Source organism: Chiloscyllium punctatum, chromosome 3, assembly GCF_047496795.1.
Source record: "Chiloscyllium punctatum isolate Juve2018m chromosome 3, sChiPun1.3, whole genome shotgun sequence".
Lineage (NCBI taxonomy): Eukaryota > Metazoa > Chordata > Chondrichthyes > Orectolobiformes > Hemiscylliidae > Chiloscyllium > Chiloscyllium punctatum.
The window spans coordinates 96,345,774-96,368,030 of record NC_092741.1 but is presented as its reverse complement, the minus strand read 5'-3'; the positions used below and the strand labels follow the sequence as shown (position 1 = coordinate 96,368,030).

General features: G+C 41.2%; 1 protein-coding gene and 1 long non-coding RNA gene across 2 annotated transcripts in view; one reads left to right on the top strand and one right to left on the bottom strand.

Moving 5' to 3' along the window:
- Positions 1–8,120, bottom strand: part of LOC140463269 (chloride intracellular channel protein 5-like) — a 122,028-nt gene extending 113,908 nt beyond the window's left edge. The window contains exon 1 of the mRNA XM_072557029.1: positions 7,479–8,120. Within this exon, the coding sequence (XP_072413130.1) occupies positions 7,479–7,847 (369 nt within the window). The 5' untranslated portion in view covers positions 7,848–8,120. The remainder of the gene's footprint in view (positions 1–7,478) is intronic.
- Positions 7,661–21,823, top strand: LOC140463283 (uncharacterized). The gene is made up of 3 exons (XR_011954652.1): positions 7,661–7,784; positions 21,010–21,169; positions 21,527–21,823. It is a non-coding gene; the product is annotated as an uncharacterized lncRNA (long non-coding RNA).
- The last annotated feature ends 434 nt before the right edge of the window (positions 21,824–22,257 follow it).

Sequence of the window (22,257 nt, the reverse complement as noted above, 5' to 3'; positions counted from 1 at the left end):
AAAGGCATCCTCATCTGCCTGCTTCGCCTTGGCCACACCATATTCAAACACCTAGTAAAGCACCCACATGCATGCTAACATGTAACCTCCCAGCTCTGCCTTACTTGCAGACTGCTTTTTCATTAGCCAGAAACAAAAAAGAGAAAGTGTTGCAGAAACTCATCTGATGAAAGTTCACTGGACTCAAAATAATAACTGATCTTCTCTCTACAGATTCTGCTTAAGCTACTGAGGTTCTCCAGGTATTTCTGTTTCAGATTTCCGAAAGTTCTTTATTTTTAATTTTTATCTTCATTACTCAGTCTTGAATAAGTAACACTTTTCTCTAACATTGAGATGACTGAATCTATTGTTGTTAGCTACCTAGCTGAAACTCTGATTCCCACCAAAGTCAATTTGGCTGAACAGAAGCAAAACCAGGTTATTCAAAATCTCCATGTTGGTAGGATGAATTTCAGCTCCTACTGTTCCAAATTACTGTAAACTATCCTCTCCAACATCACCTGCCTGTTGTTCTTAAGCCACTGAGGTACTTATTTCATTGCTTCATTACCATTGCAACCAATCAGTCCAAATGTTCTTTATCTTACTGCCCTCCACCGCACGTTCATTTACATAAATAACAGCGATTGTATGCTATTCTGCTTGCTACACCAGTCCCCTTCTATTTCTTTACCTCCCTCTCCTCTAAAACTCTAACCACTTTACTAAGTTTTGACCACTTTTCCTAACCTCTTCTTAGGTCCCTTTTCTTTATAATTCAATACCTTGGGATAATTTTCCACATTGAGTGCCAGTTCTTGATGACTTTACCATCTAAATCATCTGAAAAAAAGCAGTGGGAGACTAATCAACTTTCCAAACAAATAAATAGACATAAAAATATCACTAATAATGTAAATGCCAAGCAAAGTTCATAGTTTCTGTCAAACAAACATGTAAAATATTAGCAAAAGTTTATATTCAAAAATATAAAGCATTTTCAATGATGCAAAGTAATCCCAGCACTCAGTACAGGAGACCTGAGCTTTTGGAATATATTTTTATTTACCTAACCCACAGGTTTCACACAACCTTTTCTGTTTCTTATGCTGCTTAACATTCAGAAAGGACTTAAAGACATCTTCCTGCATGTACAAATGTTTTATAGAATGGAGGTGTTGTTCTGTAGAGTGGAAGAGGAATAAAAATCAGAGAGAACAGAAGCTTGCAAATTTTTTTGCCATAATATAACTTTGGCTGTATTATCATCTAGTTCTATGTACAGTGAACCTGTGGAATTCTCTACCACAGAAAGCTGTTGGGGCCAGTTCATTAGATATATTCAAGAGGGAGCTGGATGTGGCCCTTACGGATAAAGGCATCAAGGGGAATAGTGAGAAAGTGGGAGTGAGATACCGAAATTGCATGATCATATTGCATGGTGGTGCAGGCTCGAATAGCCTACTCCTGCACCAATTTCTATGCTTCTACAACATTTAGGTATTTGCATTAACTTATGCAAACATCAGGCTAACAAACATTGGATGTACTATATTATAAAACTGCTGAAAGAAAATCCCTTTTAAGTATGCAACAGTATTAGTTTATCTGGGCTTTGTACAACAGAACTCTCAGCTCACATGGACGAGTGTAAACACAACAAACTAATGTTAAAACGGATGTCAAAAATCCACCATCTCCAGCAAGATATCATCACACACAACTTCCCCTCACCATCACTGTCAGCATTCCACAAGGACCGCTCCCTCTGCAACACCATGGTCTACTTCAAGATTACTCCTAACACTTTCTCAACACCCTTCAACCTTCTCATGCAATTCCAGAAGGTCTAACATTGACCCTTTTATCTTTACTTTGCTCACTACCAAGGCTCCAAACATATCTTCAGATGAAGCAGCATTTTACTTGTACTTCTTTCAAACTAGTCGACTGTATTCATTGCTCACAATGTGGTTTCCTCCATTGGTTAAGAAGAAGAAGGAAGCATATGTCAGATATAGACAGGATAGATCGAGTGAATCCTTAGAACAGTATAAAGGAAGTAGGAGTATACTTAAGAGGGAAATCAGGAGGGCAAAAAGGGGACATGAGATAGCTTTGGCAAATAGAATTAAGGAGAATCCAAAGGTTTTTTACAAATATATTAAGGACAAAAGGATAACTAGGGAGAGAATAGGGCCCCTCAAAGATCAGCAAGGCGGCCTTTGTGTAGAGCCACAGAAAATGGGGGAGATACTAAATGAATATTTCGCATCAGTATTTACTGTGGAAAAGGATATGGAAGATATAGACTGTAGGGAAATAGATGGTGACATCTTGCAAAATGTCCAGATTACAGAGGAGGAAGTGCTGGAAATGGTTAAAAGTGGATAAATCCCCAGGACCTGATCAGGTGTACCCGAGAACTCTGTGGGAAGCTAGAGAAGTGATTGCTGGGCCTCTTGCTGAGATATTGGTATCATCGATAGTCACAGGTGAGGTGCCAGAAGACTGGCAGTTGGCAGATTGATGAGGGCAGAGCAGTAGATGTGATCTATATGGACTTCAGTAAGGCGTTCGACAAGGTTCCCCATGGGAGACTGATTAGCAAGGTTAGATCTCATGGAATACAGGGAGAACTAGTCATTTGGATATAGAACTGGTTCAAAGATAGAAGACAGAGGGTGGTGGTGGAGGGTTGTTTTTCAGACTGGAGGCCTGTGACCAGTGGAATGCCACAAGTATCAGTGCTGGGCTCTCGACCTCTTGTCATTTACAAAAATGATTTGGATGCGAGCATAAGAGGTACAGTTAGTAAGTTTGCAGATGACACCAAAATTGGAGGTGTAGTGGACAGTGAAGAAGGTTACCTCAGATTACAACAGGATCTGGACCAGATGGGTGAGAAGTGGCAGATGGAGTTTAATTCAGATAAATGCGAGGTGCTGTATTTTGGGAAAGCAAATCTTAGCAGGACTTATACACTTAATGGTAAGGTCCTAGGGAGTGTTGCTGAACAAAGAGACCTTGGAGTGCAGGTTCATATCTCCGTGAAAATGGAATCGCAGGTAGATAGGATAGTGAAGGCGGCATTTGGTATGCTTTCCTTTATTGGTCAGAGTATTGAGTACAGGAGTTGGAAGGTCATGTTGCAGCTGTACAGGACATTGGTTAGGCCACTTTTGGAATATTGCATGCAATTCTGGTCTCCTTCCTATCGGAAAGATGTTGTGAAACTTGAAAGGGTTCAGAAAAGATTTACAAGGATGTTGCCAGGGTTGGAGGATCTCAGCTACAGGGAGGGGCAGAACAGGGCTGTTTTCCCTGGAGTGTCGGAGGCTGAGGGGTAACCTTATAGAGGTTTACAAAATTATGAGGGGCATGGATAGGATAAATAGACAAAGTCTTTTCCCTGGGGTCAGGGAGTCCAGAACTAGAGGGCATAGGTTTAGGGTGAGAGGGGAAAGATATAAAAGAGACCTAAGGGGCAATTTTTACACGCAGAGGGTGGTACGTGTATGGAATGGGCTGCCAGAGGATGTGGTGGAGGCTGGTACAATTGCAACATTTAAGAGGCATTTGGATGGGTATATGAATAGGAAGGGTTTGGAGGGATATGGGCCGGGTGCTGGCAGGTGGGACTAGATTGGGTCGGGATATCTGGTCAGCGTGGACGTTTGGACCGAAGGGTCCATTTCCATGCTGTACATCTCTATGACTCTATAATCGGCAAGTCCCAAATGCAGACTGGTGACCATTTTGCTGAACATCTCTGCTTAGTCCATAAGAGTGACTCCAACTTTTGCGATGATGCTGTTCCTTGGACAAGGTTCGGTTTTCCTTGTTTTTTTTCTCCCAGAGTGGTCGTAAAGACAGGGGTTCCATTTGTCTGCATTTATCTATTTGAAAAAGCTTTGAAGTTTTAAAAAAACTTGTGCAATGAAAGGGGAGTGGCCAGTTCTCCCATCTCAGCTTTTCTCTGGTTTGTTTTGGTTTTAGCAGTCTGGCTGTTTAAAGCTGCTGGTCGTTGTTAGCTGAGAATCCAAAAGAAACAGCTACATGGATGAAGGTGTTCCATGCTGAATCTCTCTGCCATCTCTCTCTCCTGTAAGACCCTGTGTTTGATTTTAACTTTTTTAACAAGTGGCGTTTATGGGGATTGTTGCAGGAATTTGAAACAGCAACATTAAGTCGGGATAGGTTAAGTTATTTTGTAACCTATTTACTTTTGTTTGTGTTTAATTCGGTACTCCATAAATAAATTCTATTTTGTTTAAAACAAACTGAGGTGTTTTAGACCAGCTGCATCACTCATGGAATATCCATTTACCCTACTCAAAATAGCCAGACAAGTTAGGGTCTGGGCTACCTTCTTGAAATGGTCTGAGGGGGTCTGACCTAGTCCATAACACCTGCCAGTTGCTCAATTACTGGTTAGGCCACTTTTGGAATAATGTGTTCAATCCTGGTCTCCCTGCTTGAGGAAAGATATTGTTTAACTTGAAAGGGTTCAGAAAAGACTTACAAGGATGTTGCTGGAGTTGGAGGGTTTGAGCTTTATGGAGAAGCAGAATAGGCTATTTTCTCTGCAGCATCAGAGGTTGAGGGGTGGCCTTATAGATGTTCATAAAATCATGAGGGGCATGGATAGGGTAAAGAGCCAAGGTCTTTTTCGCCAGGGTAGGGGAGTCCAAAGCTAGAGGGCATAGATTTAAGTGAGAGGGGAAAGATTTAAAAGTGACCTAATGGGCAACCTTTTCACACAGACTGTCGCGCATGTATGGAATATGCTGCCAGACGAAGTGTTGGAGACCGGTATAATTACAATATTTAAACGGCATCTGGATGAGTATATGAATAAGAAGGGTTTAGAGGGATATGGGCCAAATGTGGGAAAATGGGACTAGATTAATTTAGGATATCTGGTCGGTAAGGACAACTTGGACCGAAGGTGTACAGCCTCTATGACTCTAGCGACTGGCCAGGAAAAGTATTATATGGTTTAGAAGAAAAGGATGAAAGCCATGTTCCAGTAAACATGGGAAATGTACTGTTGAGACTCAGGCAGAAGGCAAAATGCTCTTCAAAATAAAAAGCATATTTTAAGTTAATTCTTAGCAGCCTCAGTCAGCTGGTTAATGAATAGAAAGCATTTTCATAAGTGGAACGCAAATTCACCTAAATCATAGTCCTGGAACCATTTAGTGAGTTCAAGCAAAATATGGCAGATGCTGGAAATTCAAAACAAAAAAAAACAGAAAATGCTGGAAACACTGAATATGTCAGACTCAACATGTGTAGAGAGAAGTGACAACATTTCAGTAGAATCTACCTTCAGGTGTAAAGTTACATTCACATGAAAAATCAAATCTTTAAAATAAGTTAAGCAGTTAAAAATAAGTCTCAGCAAATTACAATTTGTTTTGGCAGGTGCACTTTGGGTTGTTTCCTTAAAATTGCAGTAAAATAAATTTATTTTTGTAAAGAAGTTCAAAACCAAATACCATGGGAAAACTATTGGAGGTCTCTGAAATGAGTAACATTCAGGGAACTTGAAGAGCAATGGCAATGACTGAATAATACAGACCAGAAGGAATTGGACGTGGTTTGTTTGAATTTATATTGGAGATATCCCAGGGATGTCTCATTGCTGTGAGGCAAATTGCAGGAAATTTATTTTTGGTTGGTTTGTCTGTGTGATGGGGAGTTGTAGCTGGAGCCTGGAAATAGCTTTCAGATAAACAGATAAACCTGTTAGCATGTGGACATGTAGCAAAGAGCTCAGATACCAAATGTCAAATTTTGCAAGAATTGAGCAAGAAAACAGCAAAGATCATGCTTGCACTACGGTGTCCACCAATGTAAGGTGCTGAAGGAGAGTTGGAAGGTCGTCTAGCAAATGCGGATGGAAGAGCTCCAATAAATCTCATACATCATTGAACAGCAGGAACACTGAACAGAATTCCCTGAGGTCTGTGGCACACATTGGTTTGGGGCCAGAAATGAATTAACTCTCTAAATCATGAAAGTATAGGGGAACATTTTGGGTTTAAATAACAGACCACCATGCACCCTGGCCAATACCTGTCGCGAGCTTGCTCCACTGCTCCAGCCAAGCTCTGCACAACCTAGAAGAACAACACATCATTTTTTCGCATGGGAAGCCTGCAACTTTCTGGATTCAATATTGAGTTCAATAATTTTAAGGTCTGATCATCTTCTCCTACATCCTTACCCCAATCTCCACACACCAGGCCATGTCATCACATGGGTTGCTACCACAAACTACCCATTATCAGCCACTTATGGTTCCAAGTGGCAGCTATTAATTCTCCCAGGCTGACCTTTATTCAGTCTTTGTCCACCCAACTATTCTTCTCTCTGCTGACAAGGGTAGTGCTGTTGTTGTCCTCAATATTGTGGAGGCTGAGCACCAACTCTCAGATACCTCCTCCTAACTCCCCCTTGACCATGACCCCACCATGGAACACCACGCCACTGCATCCACAACAGTCACTAACCTCATTTCATGCTGTGATCTCCCCTCCACCACTGCATCCAAGCTCAGTCTCCCAACCTTGCACAGCTCGCTTCAACTTCCTTTCCAAAATCCACAAACAGGACTGCCCAGGACTGCTCCTGTGCAACTGAACTCATCTCTTCCTAGCTTGGCTTGATCTTTTTTCCCCTTGTCCGATTTCTTATCATTTACATCCATAATGTCTATGATGCTTTACGTAAGTTTCAGAATTTCCAGTTCGCAGGCTCCAGCCGCCTCCTCTTTACAATGGGCCTACAATCGTTTTACACATTCATCTCACATCAGGACGGTCTCAGGGCTCCCCAGTCCTTGTTGGAAAAAAAGGGCTGAACCTCCCCATCCAGCACCACCTATCTCTTTCTGGCATATGAAATACATTCCTTGTTCCAGTCCTATTCCAGCTCCCACCCACAACTCTTTTTCCAGTATATCAATGATATCATCAGTGCTGCTCCCCTCTCCTCCAAAATGAGAAAAGTTTATCAATTTCTCTTCCACTTTCCACCCTGCATTCACCTCCACCGAAATACGTTCCTGGCGACAATTAAATCCTGGATTAAGCAACGCCTGAATAAATAAAACACAAAACATGTCGACTGTACGCTTCATACAAAAAAAACTCGTATAAAAATTGAATTGCTGCAATTGGATTGAACCTCAGAATGTCGAAATTCCATGCACTTTCTGCAAAGTTTGTACTGAATTGTTCCGTGCTCGTATGTATAAAATAATTTTTTGAAAGTAAAAAAATATCGGAATATTTAGGAGCTTTTACGTTTCCCGTGAGCGTTCCGAGAAACGATCTGGAATTCCGGTGACTTTACTCACCTAGGAATTGTTGCGAAGAGGAAAAGCTTTTTTCAAAACGAACGCTTCTATTTGTCTGGGAGTTGAGAGTTTATTGAGGGGGTAGGTAGGGGGTTGTGCATGTTTACCAGAGCTGCAGGTCCCTTACCTTCACATACAGAGAAATCTCGAAAGGCTGGCCATTGTCACTGCTCTGGCCCGGGCTGCTGCCGTTCAGGTGTCTGCCGTAAGTCCCGGAGCTCTGGCTGTCGCTCTGCACCTCTTCCAGCTCCACCGGAGTGTCGAAGACCTCTTGGTAAACGCTGCCGTCGGGAGGCTCGCTGTCGCCGGAGGGCTCGCACCGCTGATCGCTGAGATTGCCCTCACTCTCCGAGCTCGAGGCAGCGGAACAGGACGAGGGGGAGCGGGCCACCTCATCGTACTGCACCCCGTCGTCCACCTGCAGGGAAGGGTCGTAAGTCAACTCGAGCTCCATGTCGGGGGCTTCGTAGACGTTTTCTTCCAGGCCGTTCTCCATGGGGTCTTCTTTTCACCCTCTATCCAATTTTGTATTGGCGCGAAAAAATCTCGGTTGCTCCTTCAAAGAGGGGCGAGTGGGGGACGGCGAGGGTGAAGGTGAAACCTGTGTGGCGCCAGTGATGTAGAGAGCCGTGGGGCCAGAGGCTGGTCTGAAAGATCCCACTCGGTATTTGCAGAGGTTCAAGTGCGAGTAGATAAGGAGTGTCGTGGTTGTTATTGGATACGCAGCCCTTTTTCTAAAAACAAAGTCAGAAGTTAGAGGTCCGTTCGATACTCGGGCACAAAATACAACAAAAAGAGTTACAGTCTAATGGTGCAAAGTGTTAAAATAACTTTCACTTTCTGACAGAGAAGGAAGTTTAAAAATGAAATATGTTTCAGAGTGGATCATTAACTACCCTGGTGACTTATAACTGACGAGTGGATGCGTTGCTAACTTTCCTACAATCTTTTTAAAAAAAAAATTTTTCACTGCCAATGCACATGGCTTTTAAAAGTTGCTTGTATCTAAATCACAGATGTTTGACAAAGCTTTTGACACCTGCTTTTTACAAAATTCCTTTGAAAATGGAACAACGTAATAAGGCGCTTCCAGAGGCGTTGGTTAAAAGGAAGAGAATGAAAAGCATAGAATAGCAATAAAAAGGAAAGGAGGAAAAGGGGGCGTATGAGAAACGACAGGTTGATACTACAGTCCAGGACTGGGCTGAATTCGAAACGTTCCGAAAGGAAGAGATGAAGAAAATAGTGAGAAAGGAAGAGATTGACAGCTAACATAAAATGAACACAACGGAGACAAAAGGGGCAAGCTTCATTTTTTTTCCCCCGAGTGCCATAATGGACCTGAATGGCAACCTTTCCTTTATGATATATTTTAAAAATTGCACAAAGGTGAATATTCTAGTAACAGGAGTAGGCCAGTCAACCCCTCGAGCCTGCTCTGCCAATCAATGAGATCATTTCATATCGGTGCCCTAACTTCATATACCTGCTTTTGTCAGATTTAAATTTAACAACTGATTCAGCATCCACTGCCTCTTGTGAAAGAGAGATACATACCTTTACCACTCTTTGTGCATAGAAGTACTTCCTGACGTCTCTCCTGAATGGTCTGGCCCTAATTCTTAAACTATGCCCTGAGATGCTCAAATCCCCAAACAGTGGTAATCATTTATCTATCTTGTCTTTTCCTGTTAATATGTTGAAGACTTTGATTGGATCACCCTCTAACCTAAATTCTCAAGAAAACAGGGCTAATTTAAATAATCTGTTCACAAACCTAATCTCTGAAGTTCAGGTATCATTCTTGTAAACCTGCATGTATTCCCTCCAAGACCTGTATATCTTTCTAAGTTGTGGTGCCTCAATCTGTTCACAGTACTCAAAATGAGAGTCTAACCAGAGTTTTGAGTACCTATAGCATAACTTCTGTATTCTTAAACACCAGTCCTCTAGATATAAATGCTAGTATTTTTGTTTGTGACATTTAAATATCTGAAACCCCACATTTCTTTGCATATCATTTAGAGTCATAGAGATGTACAGCATGGAAACAGACCATTCGGACCAACCTCTCCATGCCGACCAGATATCCCAACCCAATCTCGTCCCACTTGCCAGCACCCGGCCCATATCCCTCCAAACCCTTCCTATTCATATACCCATCCAAATACCTTTTTAAATGTTGCAATTGTACCAGCCTCCACCACATCCTCTGGCAGCTCATTCCAAACACGAACCACCCTCTGCGTGAAAATGTTGCCCCTTAGGTCTCTTTCATATCTTTCCCCTCTCACCCTAAGCCTATGCCCTCTCGTTCTGGACATCCGACCCCAAAGAAAAGACTTTGTCTATTTATCCTATCCAAGCCACTCATAATATTGTAAACCTCTATAAGGTCACCCCTCAGCCTCCGACACTCCAGGGAAAAAAGCCCCAGCCTGTTCAGCCTCTCCCTATAGCTCAAATCCTCCAACCCTGGCAACGTCCTTGTAAATCCTTTCTGAATGCTTTCAAGTTTCAGAACACCTTTCCGATATGAAGGAGACCAGAATTGCACGCAATATTCCAACCAATGTCCTGTACAGCTGCAACATGACCTCCCAACTCCTGTACTCAACACTCTGACCAATAAAGGAAAGCATACCAAACGCCGCCTTCACTATCCTATCTACCTGTGACTCCACTTTCAAGGAGCTATGAACCTGCATTCCAAGGTCTCTTTGTTCAGCAACACTCCCGAGGACCTTACCATTAAACATATAAGTCCAGCTAAGATTTGCTTTCCCAAAATGCAGCATCTCACATTTATCTGAATTAAACTCCATCTGCCACTTCTCAGCCCATTGGCCCACCTGGTCCAGATCCTGTTGTAATCTGAGGTAACCCTCTTCGCTGCCCACTACACCTCCAATTTTGGTGTCATCTGCAAACTTACTAACTGTATCTCTTATGCTCGCATTCAAATGATTTATATAAATGACAAAAAGTAGAGGACCCCGCACTGATCCTTGTGGCATTCCACTGGTCACAGGCCTCCAGTCTGAAAAACAACCCTCCACTACCACCCTCTGTCTTCTACCTTTGAGTCAGTTCTGTATCCAAATGGCTAGTTCTCCCTGTATTCCATGAGATCTAACCTTGCTAATCAGTCTCCCATGGGGAACCTTGTCGAACGCCTTACTGAAGTCCATATAGATCACATCTACTGCTCTGCCCTCATCAATCTTCTTTGTTACTTCTTCAAAAAACTCAATCAAGTTTGTGAGACATGATTTCCCACGTACAAAGCCATGTTGACTATCCCGAATCAGTCCTTGCCTTTCCAAATGCATGTACATCCTGTCCCTCAGGATTCCCTCCAACAACTTGCCCACCACCGAGATCAGGCTCACCGTCATAGTTCCCTGGCTTGTCTTTACCGCCCTTCTTAAACAGTGGCACCACGTTTGCCAACCTCCAGTCTTCCGGCACCTCACCTGTGACTATCAATGATACAAATATCTTAGCAAGAGGCCCAGAAATCACTTCTCTAGCTTCCCACAGAGTTCCTGATCAGGTCCTGAGGATTTATCCACCTTTAACCGTTTCAAGACATCCAGCACTTCCTCCTCTGTGATCTGGACATTTTGCAAGATGTCACCATCTATTTCCCTACAGTCTATATCTTCCATATCCTTTTCCACAGTAAATACTGATGCAAAATATTTATTTAGTATCTCCCCCATTTTCTGTGGCTCCACACAAAGGCCACCTTGCTGATCTTTGAGGGGCCCTATTCTCTCCCTAGTTATCCTTTTGTCCTTAATATATTTGTAAAAACCCTTTGGATTCTCCTTAATTCTGTTTGCCAAAGCTATCTCATGTCCCCGTTTTGCCCTCCTGATTTCCCTCTTAATTATACTCCTACTTCCTTTATACTCTTCTAAGCATTCACTCGATCTATCCTGTCAATACCTGACATATGCTTCCTTCTTTTTCTTAACCAAACCCTCAATTTCTTTAGTCATCCAGCATTCCCTATACCTATCAGCCTTCCCTTTCACCCTGACGGGAATATGCTTTCTCTGGATTCTTGTTATCTCATTTCTGAAGGTTTCCCATTTTCCAGCCATCCCTTTACCTGCCAACATCTGCCTCCAATCAGCTTTCGAAAGTTCTTGCCTAATACCATCAAAATTAGCCTTTCTCCAATCTAGAGCTTCAACTTTTAGATCTGGTCTATCCTTATCCATCACTATTTTAAAACGAATAGAATTATGGTCGCTGGCCCCAAAGTGCTCCCCCACTGACACCTCAGTCACCTGCCCTGCCTTATTTCCCAAGAGTAGGTCAAGTTTTGCGCCATCTCTAGTAGGTACATTTAACTCCATACCATCTAGAAAGTGTCCTGATCTATCCTTTTTTGATCCAAAATGGATTACCTCACACTTGCTTACATTGAACTCCATCTGCTACAGTTTTGCCCATTTACTTAGCCTATCAGTATCTTCTTTGTAAATTTATTCTATCATCTATACTGTCTACAATGCCACCTAATTTTGTGTGTTGTCTTTCTATGCCATTAATTTTAAGAAGTACGTCAAAGGAAAAAGATTAAAGTTGAAAAAGTACCTTAAGATGCAATAACTACTGTTGCTATAACGTCCTTTAACATGAAACAAAATACCAGGGTGCTTCACACACAGACTTAATGGCATTGGACACTGAGTGAAGCTGAATGCAAGGATTAGAGAGAAACAAAAAAAAAGTTAATATATTCCTTGAAAATAAGGTAGAAAGAAGGGTGGAGGCAAAGGGATTTAAGGAGATTTGAAGACTAAGGTTCAAGGTAATGAAACAGTAAGACAACCAGAGGGAGTATTGTCCAGTGTATGATTTATGTCAGCAATAAATTGGGTCAGAGCAAATAATCACTGCAGTAATGTATCCTAAAAAATGGACTACCCTCAGGAAGTTTAAACTTCTGATGGGCAATTACCTAGCATCTGGAACCCTCGAATAAAACTTCTCATCAGTGAGTTAGAGTCAGAGAATTCCAAGGATTCTGATTCACTTACCTGGACAGTTACCCAAGAAACTGATTTGAGGGATTAATGCTGCCCTAATTCTGGGGGAACTATAAAACTGACCACTTCTGACACACCACTGAATCCTGTCCATGCCCCAACAATCCCCCAAACCTAACCTCAACCAACTCTCGCCACACCCTGACACCAGCACTAAATCACAAGTAAGTGCTCACAGTGCAAATAAGGACTTCACCGGCATGAAAGCATTGGATGACCATCAGGAAGACTAGTAAGTGTGGGCAGTGTTGGAATCTCCTGTGGCTGCCCCCAACACACACCTCACCCAAAAAGTCCCCTTCTCAAATAACCCCTCTTAAAATGTGCTGGATACTGGTTGGAGTGGGGGGAATGGCCCCTCGGGGAAAGCAGCATCAGCCAAGTTTGTGGCACTATGGCTGGCTGTGGTGCAGAGCAGAGCAGGAAAAAGACTGGGAGAACTTTAGTGATAGGGAACTCAGTTGTATGAGGAACATGGTATGATAAGAGACGCTGGAATGGTTGTCTCTCTGGTGTCTCAGGATTGGGGATGTTGCAGAGTTGTTGCTGTACATTCTTGAAGGGGGTTGGTGAACAGCCAGGAGTCATTGTTGTTAGTATATGTTGGTTCAAAGAACATAGGGAAAAAAGAGATGAAGTCTTGCAACATGAGGTTAGAGAGCGTGATAATAGATTAAACAGGAAGACAACTAAGGTTGTAATCTCCGCATTACTTCCAGTGCCAAGCATAGCTGAGTATAGGAATAGGAAGACAGGTCAGATGAATGTGTGGCTAAAGGAATGGTAGGAGGAGGGATTATTTGCTCTGGCCCAATAGGAAGAGGGCTTTAGATTTTTGGATCATTGAGACAGCTTCTGGGGTAGGTGGGACGTGCACAAGCTGCAATTCAACCAGAATGGATATAATATCCTTGTTAGGAAGGTTGCTTGTGATGTTAGGGAGGTTTCAAACTAATTTGAAAGGGGGATGGGGCACAGAATAGATATGTCAGGAGCAAGGTTGAATCAGATATACAAGGAATGTAGAAAAGTAGACAGAGGAGATGTGAACAGGATAAGGTACATGGGAGGACTGGAAAGCTAAATTGTACCGATTTTAATGCCTTGACTGGTAAGGCAGATGAACCTAGAGCATTGATCATTTTGTGGGAACATGATATTGTTGTAATCACTGAGACATGGTTGAATGTGGGACAGGACTAATACCTCAACGTTCTAGGGTATAGAAGTTTCTGGCACTATAAGGTAGGGAAGGGGGAGTAAGAGAGTTGGGAGTATTGCGTTATTGAGAAAGGAAACCATCACTGCAGTAATGAGGGAGGACATTGTGGAAAGAGTCAAACAAGGATATCTCAGCAGAGTTTATGAATAAAAAGGGGCAATTATCTTGTTGGGATTATACTAGAGGCCTCCCAACAATCAGAGTGAGATAGAGGAGCGGATATGTAAACAAATCACAGAAAGATATGAGAGAAACAAGGTTATAGTTATAGGGGAATTCAACTTTCCTTACATAACTGGGATCACCTTAGTATGAAAGGATAAGACAGGTTGGAATTTTGAAAGTGCATCCGGGAGAGCTGTTCTGTGCTAGCACGTGGATAGTCCTACTAGACAGGGGCAGTGCTAGACCTAATCCTGAGGAATGAAGTCAGTAAGATAGTTTAAGTTTCAATGGGTGAGTATTTTGGGGATAGTGACCATAAATCTGTATGTTTCCATGCCTTTATGGAAAGGGGTAAGGATAGTGCAGAAGTTATGTGTTTAAACTGGGGGAAGGCCAATTTCAATCAGTAGACAGCATCTGGCACACATAGATTGGGAACAATGACTTGCAGGTCAGTTTATATTTGGAAAGTGGAAGTCTTTTAAAAGTAGTATAGTGAGAATTCAGGGCCAGTGTGTTCTGTGAAGAGTGAAGGGCAAGGGCAGCAGGTCCAGGGAACATCAGGGATGTCAAGGGATATCAAGAGAAAAAGAAGGAAGCATAAGTTACATAAAGCGCATTAAGAAAATGGGAGACCATTTGAAAGTATAAGTTTGTTGGAGGTCATTTTAAAAAGAAATTTAGGAAGGCAAAGGGACCTCAAAATATCCTTGGCAGATGGGATCAAGGAAAATTCCAATGCTTCTTATAAGTATATTAAGAGAAAGAGAATTACAAAGATAGGGTGAGAACGGCATTGTAGTCAGAGAGTTCAGTTTGGATGGTTGGTTCTAGGACAGATTAAGATTAATAAGGAGGAGGTATTACATGTTTTAGCAGGCTATAGGTGCATAAATCTCCAAGCCCTGATGAAATATGTCTCAGGCTGCTATGGGGGATAAGGCAGGAGATTGCTGGGGCCCCGATGGATATATTTAATACTTCACTGGCCACAGGTGGAGTTCCAGATGACTGGAGGATAGCTAAAATGGTTCTTTTGTTTAATAAGGACATCAAGGTTAGGCCAAGTAATTACAGACTAGTTAATCTGATATCAATAGTAGTGAAATTATTGAAAATGTTCTGAAGGACAGGATTAATCAATACTTGAAAAGGTAGGGCTGACCATGGATAATCAGCATAGATTTGTTATAGGGTGATCCTATCCGACTAATTCAATTGAGTTTTTCTGAAAAGGGGACAAAATCAGTAAGAGCTTTAATGAGGTTCCAAATGGAAGGCTGTTTCAAACGAGAAGAACTCATGAAATCCAAGGGAAGTTGGTAAACTAGATCCAAAACTGACTTACAAGTAGGAGGCATAGGTATCGGTGGGAGAGTTGTGTATGTAATTGGAAACCTGTGACCCAGCAGTGTACCACAGGTATCAATCCTGGAACCTTTGCATTTGTTAATTACATTAACGACTTGGATGTGAATGTAGAAAGTATAATTAGTAAGTTTGCAGATGACATAAAAATTGGTGGTGTTGTTAATACTAAGGAGGATGGTCTCAGGCTTCAGTCTGATATTGATCAGCTGCTAAATTGGACAGAGCATGGTAGATGGAATTTAATCCTGATAAGTATGAGTTGATGCATTTTGGGAAGTTTAATAAGGGAAGGACGTATACAGTGAATGATAGATCCCAAAAGACCTTGATGTATAAGTCCATAGATCCATAAAGTTGTCAGCAAGGTAGACAGGGTAGTGAAGAAGGCATACAGATTGGCAGCCTTCATTTCCCAGGGTGTAGAATGCACTATGACTGTGTGTCTCCTATATTTTATGAAACATTGGTTAGGCCACAGATGGAATGCTACAGTTCTAGTCACCACATTACTGGAATGACATTACTGATTACATGAGGACAGTACAGAAAGCATTCACCTGGATGTTAGAGGAGAAGGGGGAATGGTCTCAGTTTTTGAGGGATGCTGGATAGACTGGGTTTGTTTTCCTTGGAGCAGAGGAGGTTGAGGGGGACTTATTGAAGTATGCAAAAGTATGAGAGATATAGACAGAGAAGTTTGTGAGAATCTGTTCCCCATGGCATTAATGTTTAAAACTAGACGGAATAAGTTTAAGGTGAGGCGCAAGTGATTTAGTGGAGATCTGAGAAATAACTTCTTCATCCAAAGGGTGGTCCAGATTTGTAACATGCTGCCTGAGAGGGTGGTGGAGGCAGATACTTTCACAACATTTAAGATGCATCGGATGAATAGTTAAAATGCAAAGTCATAGTAGACTATTGACCAAGTACAGGTAAATGAGATCAGTGTAGTTTGGTGTTTGTTGGAGGGCACAGACATGGTGAGCTGACGCACCTGTTTCTATGCTATATGACTCTGTAACTCTAAAGCCACTCCTCATCCATCAATCAGCCAGTTAACCCCTTGACCAACCTACCATTCCACCTCCTCACCCACTAGCCATCTTCTCCCACCCACACCTGCCACCTTGGGCCCTTATCTAACTACTATCATACCCCATCACCCTAATTTATGTGCCAGCTCACCTAGCCCTTTTCACCATAACACCTCATCCACTTGTCATCCTGCCTCCCACATCTACCTGCCAGCTTCACTCCCCCACACTCTGTAAGCCTGTTCCCTCACCCACTTACCAATCACCTTAATCCCCTACCCACTTAACTTACCCACAAATCTCTTTGTAACATTTTAGTAAGGTTTCGGGACAATTGAACTCTTCTCCTACACGAATATGGCTGTTAGTGTTGTAAAAAGGGAGCACAGCTTGGCTTCCCTTCTTGATCCTACACTACAATATTTCAGCTGGATTGTAGCTACACTACATATTCCTGAGGCCCCTAACAATGGAAGCTAGGATCAGAAATGTGTACTACACATGCAGGGTAAGAAAAAGTTAGACTATGAGCATTATGTGGCAAGTAAATATTTTTCATCTACCTTACAGATGGCATAACAACACATCCAGTTTATCTGAGCTGTTTTCTGAGTTTTGAAGTGAATTTTGTCAGAATTTAGACTCATAATGCATCAAATCACATCATGTAAAATAAGGTTTCAGATGTTCTCTGTTGTAGCTTTCAGATAAACAACAGCTTACGCAGTGTGAGCAACTAGAAAATTATTAATAGTGTTCCACTTCTCTCACTTTTTGTGAAATTGAACCAACAGATCAAAATTCAACCACAGTTGGAAACATCAGAAGCACAGCTGAAAATCTGTGAAAAAAGATCACACCAATCGTAATTAGTCAGTTGACCAATTTTATTGAAAAAGTACTGGAAAGAGAAATAATTAACTAAGGTATCTAGAAATTAGAATCAAGTCAAAGTAAATACAGTAGTACCAAGTCATCATCGTCATCAGTAGAACATGGATAAAAGTGTCTTATAAAATTTCAAAAAAAACAGTCCCTTGACCTGAGGGAACTCTTAAATGATCAGAGTCACAGAAAAGTTTGTGAGACAACAATTTGTTCTGGAACTTTTGGACAGCAGGGCCAATTTTAACTCTGTGCGAGTGGATGTATTTTGATCAAGTTAAGATAACCCCCTGAAGATGTTGAAACTCAAATTGGCATATTAGCAGTGAATCTGATGAGTGTCCTGTCATGCAAATTGATATTGTTCCCTGAACCATCAGTGGTAAAAAGTGCTGAATAGAAAATAAGAGGAGAAGGTGATTCAGCTCTTCATGCCTGCTCCACTTTTCAATATGATCCAACTTAATACCCTCTTTCCTCCATATCTTTTGGTCCCTTTAGCTCTAAGGAGTATGTCCAACTCCTTGAACATGTTCAATGTTTTGGCCTCAACCCTATTCTGTGGCAGAGAATTCCACAGGTTCACCACTCTCTGATAAAGAAATTTCTCAACAAATTTGTCTAGAAGACCTGTTCCATGTCATGAGACTGTAACCCCTCGTTCTGAGTCTGGACTCCCTGGTCATCAGGAACATCCTTCCTACATTTACACAGGATAGTCCTCTTAGAATTTTATAGATTATAATGAAATTCCGCCCCTATCCCCCCACTCAACTTCTTCTAAATTCTAATGACTACAATCCTACCTGATCCAGTCTCTCTGTGTACATTAGTCTTGCCATCACATGAATGAGTCTGGGAAATCCCACCATAGCCAGAATATTCTTACATGGATAAGGAGACTAAAACTGCACATGTTACTCCAGCTGTGTTTCCGCAATGCCCTGTACAATTGCAGAAAGACATCCCTGCTCCTGTACTCAAATTCTTTCACTACTAGGGCGAACATACCATTTGCCTTCTTCAATGACTGCTGCACCTGTATGCTTAGTTTTAGCAACTGTAAAGGTCTCATTGCATCTCCCTGTATCCCAATCCATTGCCTTTCAGATAATAATTTGCCACCTGCTTTTGCAACCAAAGTGGATACTCTCCTATTTATTCACATTATACATTATCAGTTGATTGGATGCTGTTTTGTGAGGCAGAGTTATGTAACAGTGTGGGATCAATTCTCACAACTGACTGAGGTTACCACAAATGATTCTCCTTTGAACCTCTCCCCTCAGCTGAGGTGTGGTGACCATCGGGATAGCCCACCACCAGTCACCTGTCTTTGGTGAGAAAGCAACCCTATAATTCAGCAGGCTGTGATGACTTTACCTTTTGCTTCATCTGCCATGCATTTTCCCACTCACTCAACTTGACCAAATCTCTACATTCTCCTCACAGCTCACCATGCCACCCAGACATGTGTCATCAGCAAATTTGGAAGTACTACATTTAATTTCCTCATTTAAATCATTAAAATCATTCAAAAAACATATATAGTTGATTATTTTATGGATAAATTCCATGACTTGCAATCCATATATAAAATATTTTTGATTATGACAATTGCCTTCTATGAAGCTTTTGTAATATACTGTCCACATATTTTCTTTATAGAATAGCCTGGATCATCTTGGATCCTGAGCACTAATGAAGCACACACCACAAACCACAATATCAAGTAGTAGCCAAGATAGATACACCATAATTTTGTAAGTCCCTAGCACAGGAATACTCATTTCAAGACAGATAATGCTAGAAATTCACTAGCTCAGGATCATTTAGAGAGAACAGGAAAGGATCAAAGTCTAGACCTAATGATAGGAAGGTTAACTCGTCACTCCTCAATATAAAAAAAAGATATGGGAGCATAAAAACATGAACAATACCATGTCACCAGTTACATTTGAATGATTGCAAAGTTCTGTAAGATGGATCGATCTCTCTCAAAAGCAAACCAGCTTATATCTGGTATTCTTGGTGTTTTACCGTGGCTTCTTTGAATTCACAGTGAAAGAAGTAATAAGTCTAAAGTGTAGAAAAAAAGTAATATTTTAAGTTGATATAGAAGGTTGCTTTAATTGTAGTGATTGGCAATCTTTCTTATAGGGAGAGTCTGAATAGGCTGAGGCTGTATTCCCTGGAACATCAGAAGCTAAAGGGTGACCTTATAGAGGTTTATAAAATCACGAGGGGCATGGATAAGGTAAATTGACAAGATCTTTTCATTGGGCTAGTCCAGAACTAGAGGGCATAGAGGAATGTGGGCCAAGTGCTGGCAAATGGGATGAGATTAGTTTAGGATATGTGGTTGGCATGAATGAGTTGGACCAAAGGGTCTGTTTTTGTATTGTACATCTCTATGACGCTATAACTTGCTTACCATGCTCCTCTTCTGACCAGCATCCTAACCAAGTTCCTCTGCTGGTGTTTGAAAAGAGCACAGCCCAGTACAATCAATTTCCTAATGGAAATTTACAGTTTTGCAAATGCCACAAGTAATCAGAAATTAAATTGTGTTGAAACTTTATTGAGCTTCATCCAAATCTGTACACCAATTAATCAGCTCATTTATGATATTGTTGCATAAAAATAAAAGTTCAAATTTAGCTGTCAGCTTGTGAACTCTTGTGTTGAATTTTAGCAATCCTTTGGGAACTGGCTCAGAGAAGAGAGGCTTGGTAAAAATGGCACAGGGAGGCGGCACATGGCATGCCTTTTATCTTCCCAATGCCATAGCATTTTGCTAGCGCTGGCATTTTGCTGGTGTTTGGAGAGCACTCCACCATGTAAGGAGGCCATCCAGTAAAATCTGACAGCCTGTCAACAGGCTGCAGGGGACAAACCCTTTCTAAGTACGCTTTGGTGCACAGGAACCAACCCAGTGGCAAAGGCCATGCCCACAGTAACAGTGCCACCTGCCCTCAGTAAACCAACACTCAACCCTCTCTGCCCTCCAACTATCTGGGACCTGTCTGATTGATTTTGGTGCTCTCAGACCCAATTTGCCTGAAGTTGAGGGCACCTGGCCATCAATGTGCTATAATCCTGTAGTTGCAACCCAGTATTGTCCCTTTGGCATTGCTAACCTGCCAAACCTCTAATTGAGCTGACAGTTCATGGGAGTGGGCTGCTGTCCTTAATAGGGAGTACAGCCATGGTGACAGCCACCTAATGGGCTGTCAGCAATAAATTGCAGCCCCAGGTTCCACTACTCATTAGAACAATCCCGTCACACCCCACCACTCACATTTTCAGGTTAAATGGTATTCTCCCTACTGTCTACATAAAATTCAAACCCTCTACCTGTGTGAAACAGGTGGTCTTAGTAGCATTTACAGGCTTACGTTTAACGCTGCTATCTTTCAGATGAGATGTTAATCTGAAGAACCATCTGCCCTCTTATGTGAATGCAAAAGATCCCATGGCAGTATTTGAAACTAAAATGGGGAGTTCTCTCAGTTGCCTGCTCAATATCTATCTCTTGAAAACAAAGCTGACTCAGACAGTAACTCAGTTACAACTTTGTTGGTTTGGAATAAATAAGTTAATTCAACTGTGTATAATGCATCATCTCCCATTGTCCAATAGATGTCAACTAATCTGCTTAAAAGAACATGGTTTTCATTGTTAAAATAAGTCAGCAAAATGTAAAATATATAAAAATAAACATCCCCACACAGTTCTTACTGGTCAAAAGCAAAATGTTTTCCATTACTTGGCAACCTCATCCAAAGGATAACTCACTTTCAATTTTATGAATATTTTACCCAACATGAAACATTAATCTGTCTTTTAAAAAGTAGCTAATTAACCTGCATTGTCTTAGCATAATTGTTTAAATGTTATTCTTTCTGTTTGCAGTATTTCTTTTACTGGACATGATAACGAAGGACATCATAATGAAGAAAGGCCTGCAGAACTTGCACTTTGCTCCTTTAAAAGCACCCATTTAAATTTATTGGGTCACTTCAGCTATGTGTTGTTTATGACACACATTCATCATGAAAGTAATAGTCAAGAGGTGAGCTTTTATTTTTAATGTTTCCAGAATATATCTGATTTTCAATTTTTCATCCAGTCTGTTTAATATTTTAAATGCTTCAAAATCTGCAGAGCTCCCTATCTACACAATCCCAATTGCCAAAGGCTTGCCTTTGATTTTAGGATGATTTGATTAATTAAAATGAAGAGTTTCATGGAGAACAGGAAGGTTAAGGCACAATGGTCACTGTCAATAAGGATTATACTTTCTTAATCAAAAAACGTGATTTAATTACAAGATGATGTTGTTGACTTGCTAAATCCAATCTGTATTCCTCTGACAAAATATGCTGATCTTGGTTAGTCTTAAGAGTGGCTAAATCTTTTCTGTCACTAGGTTGTTTAACCCATTGAAAACTTTAAGTGAAGCAATTGAAACCGTTGCATTTTACACTTGGAACAATGGATCATCTGAACATGTAGGCAAAAGTGAGGACTGCAGATGCTGGAAACCAGAGTTTCGATCAGAATGGTGCTGGACATGTATTTGATGTAAGTTTGTGTACTGTACAGCCAGAAGAAAACAATTTACCACAAACTATTCACACAGTTATCAACCAGAAACTATTTTTGAATAAATGCAGATTTCGGTTATTTACTTATTATTAAATTATGATAACGACATCAGCAACAACTTAAGTTTCTTTGATTTTTAAAAATTCATTCTGGGGATATGGGTGTCTGGGCTAGGTCAGCATATATTGTTCATCCCTTCTTGTCCTTGAGAAGGTGATGGTGAACTGCATTCTGGAACCAGTGTAGATACACCCACAATGCTGTTCGAGAGGAGTTCCAGGATTTTGACCCAGCTCTTTTCAGTTGCTGTAACATTCAGGTTATAAAAGAGTGCAATTTAATAACAGGAAACATAGTTCTTACTTTTATATATTGCTTATATTTATAAATGGATCAACTTTTAACCATTTCATCGCTGCACCCTAATTGTGTACAGGATTGATTTCCTTCACACAAAGCTCAACAGAAATGTGTTTAAATATCTGTTCACAGCTAAGCTCAACTGATCCATTTTCCACAGAAGTCAAACTGTTGGAAACAAACCAGGAAAAG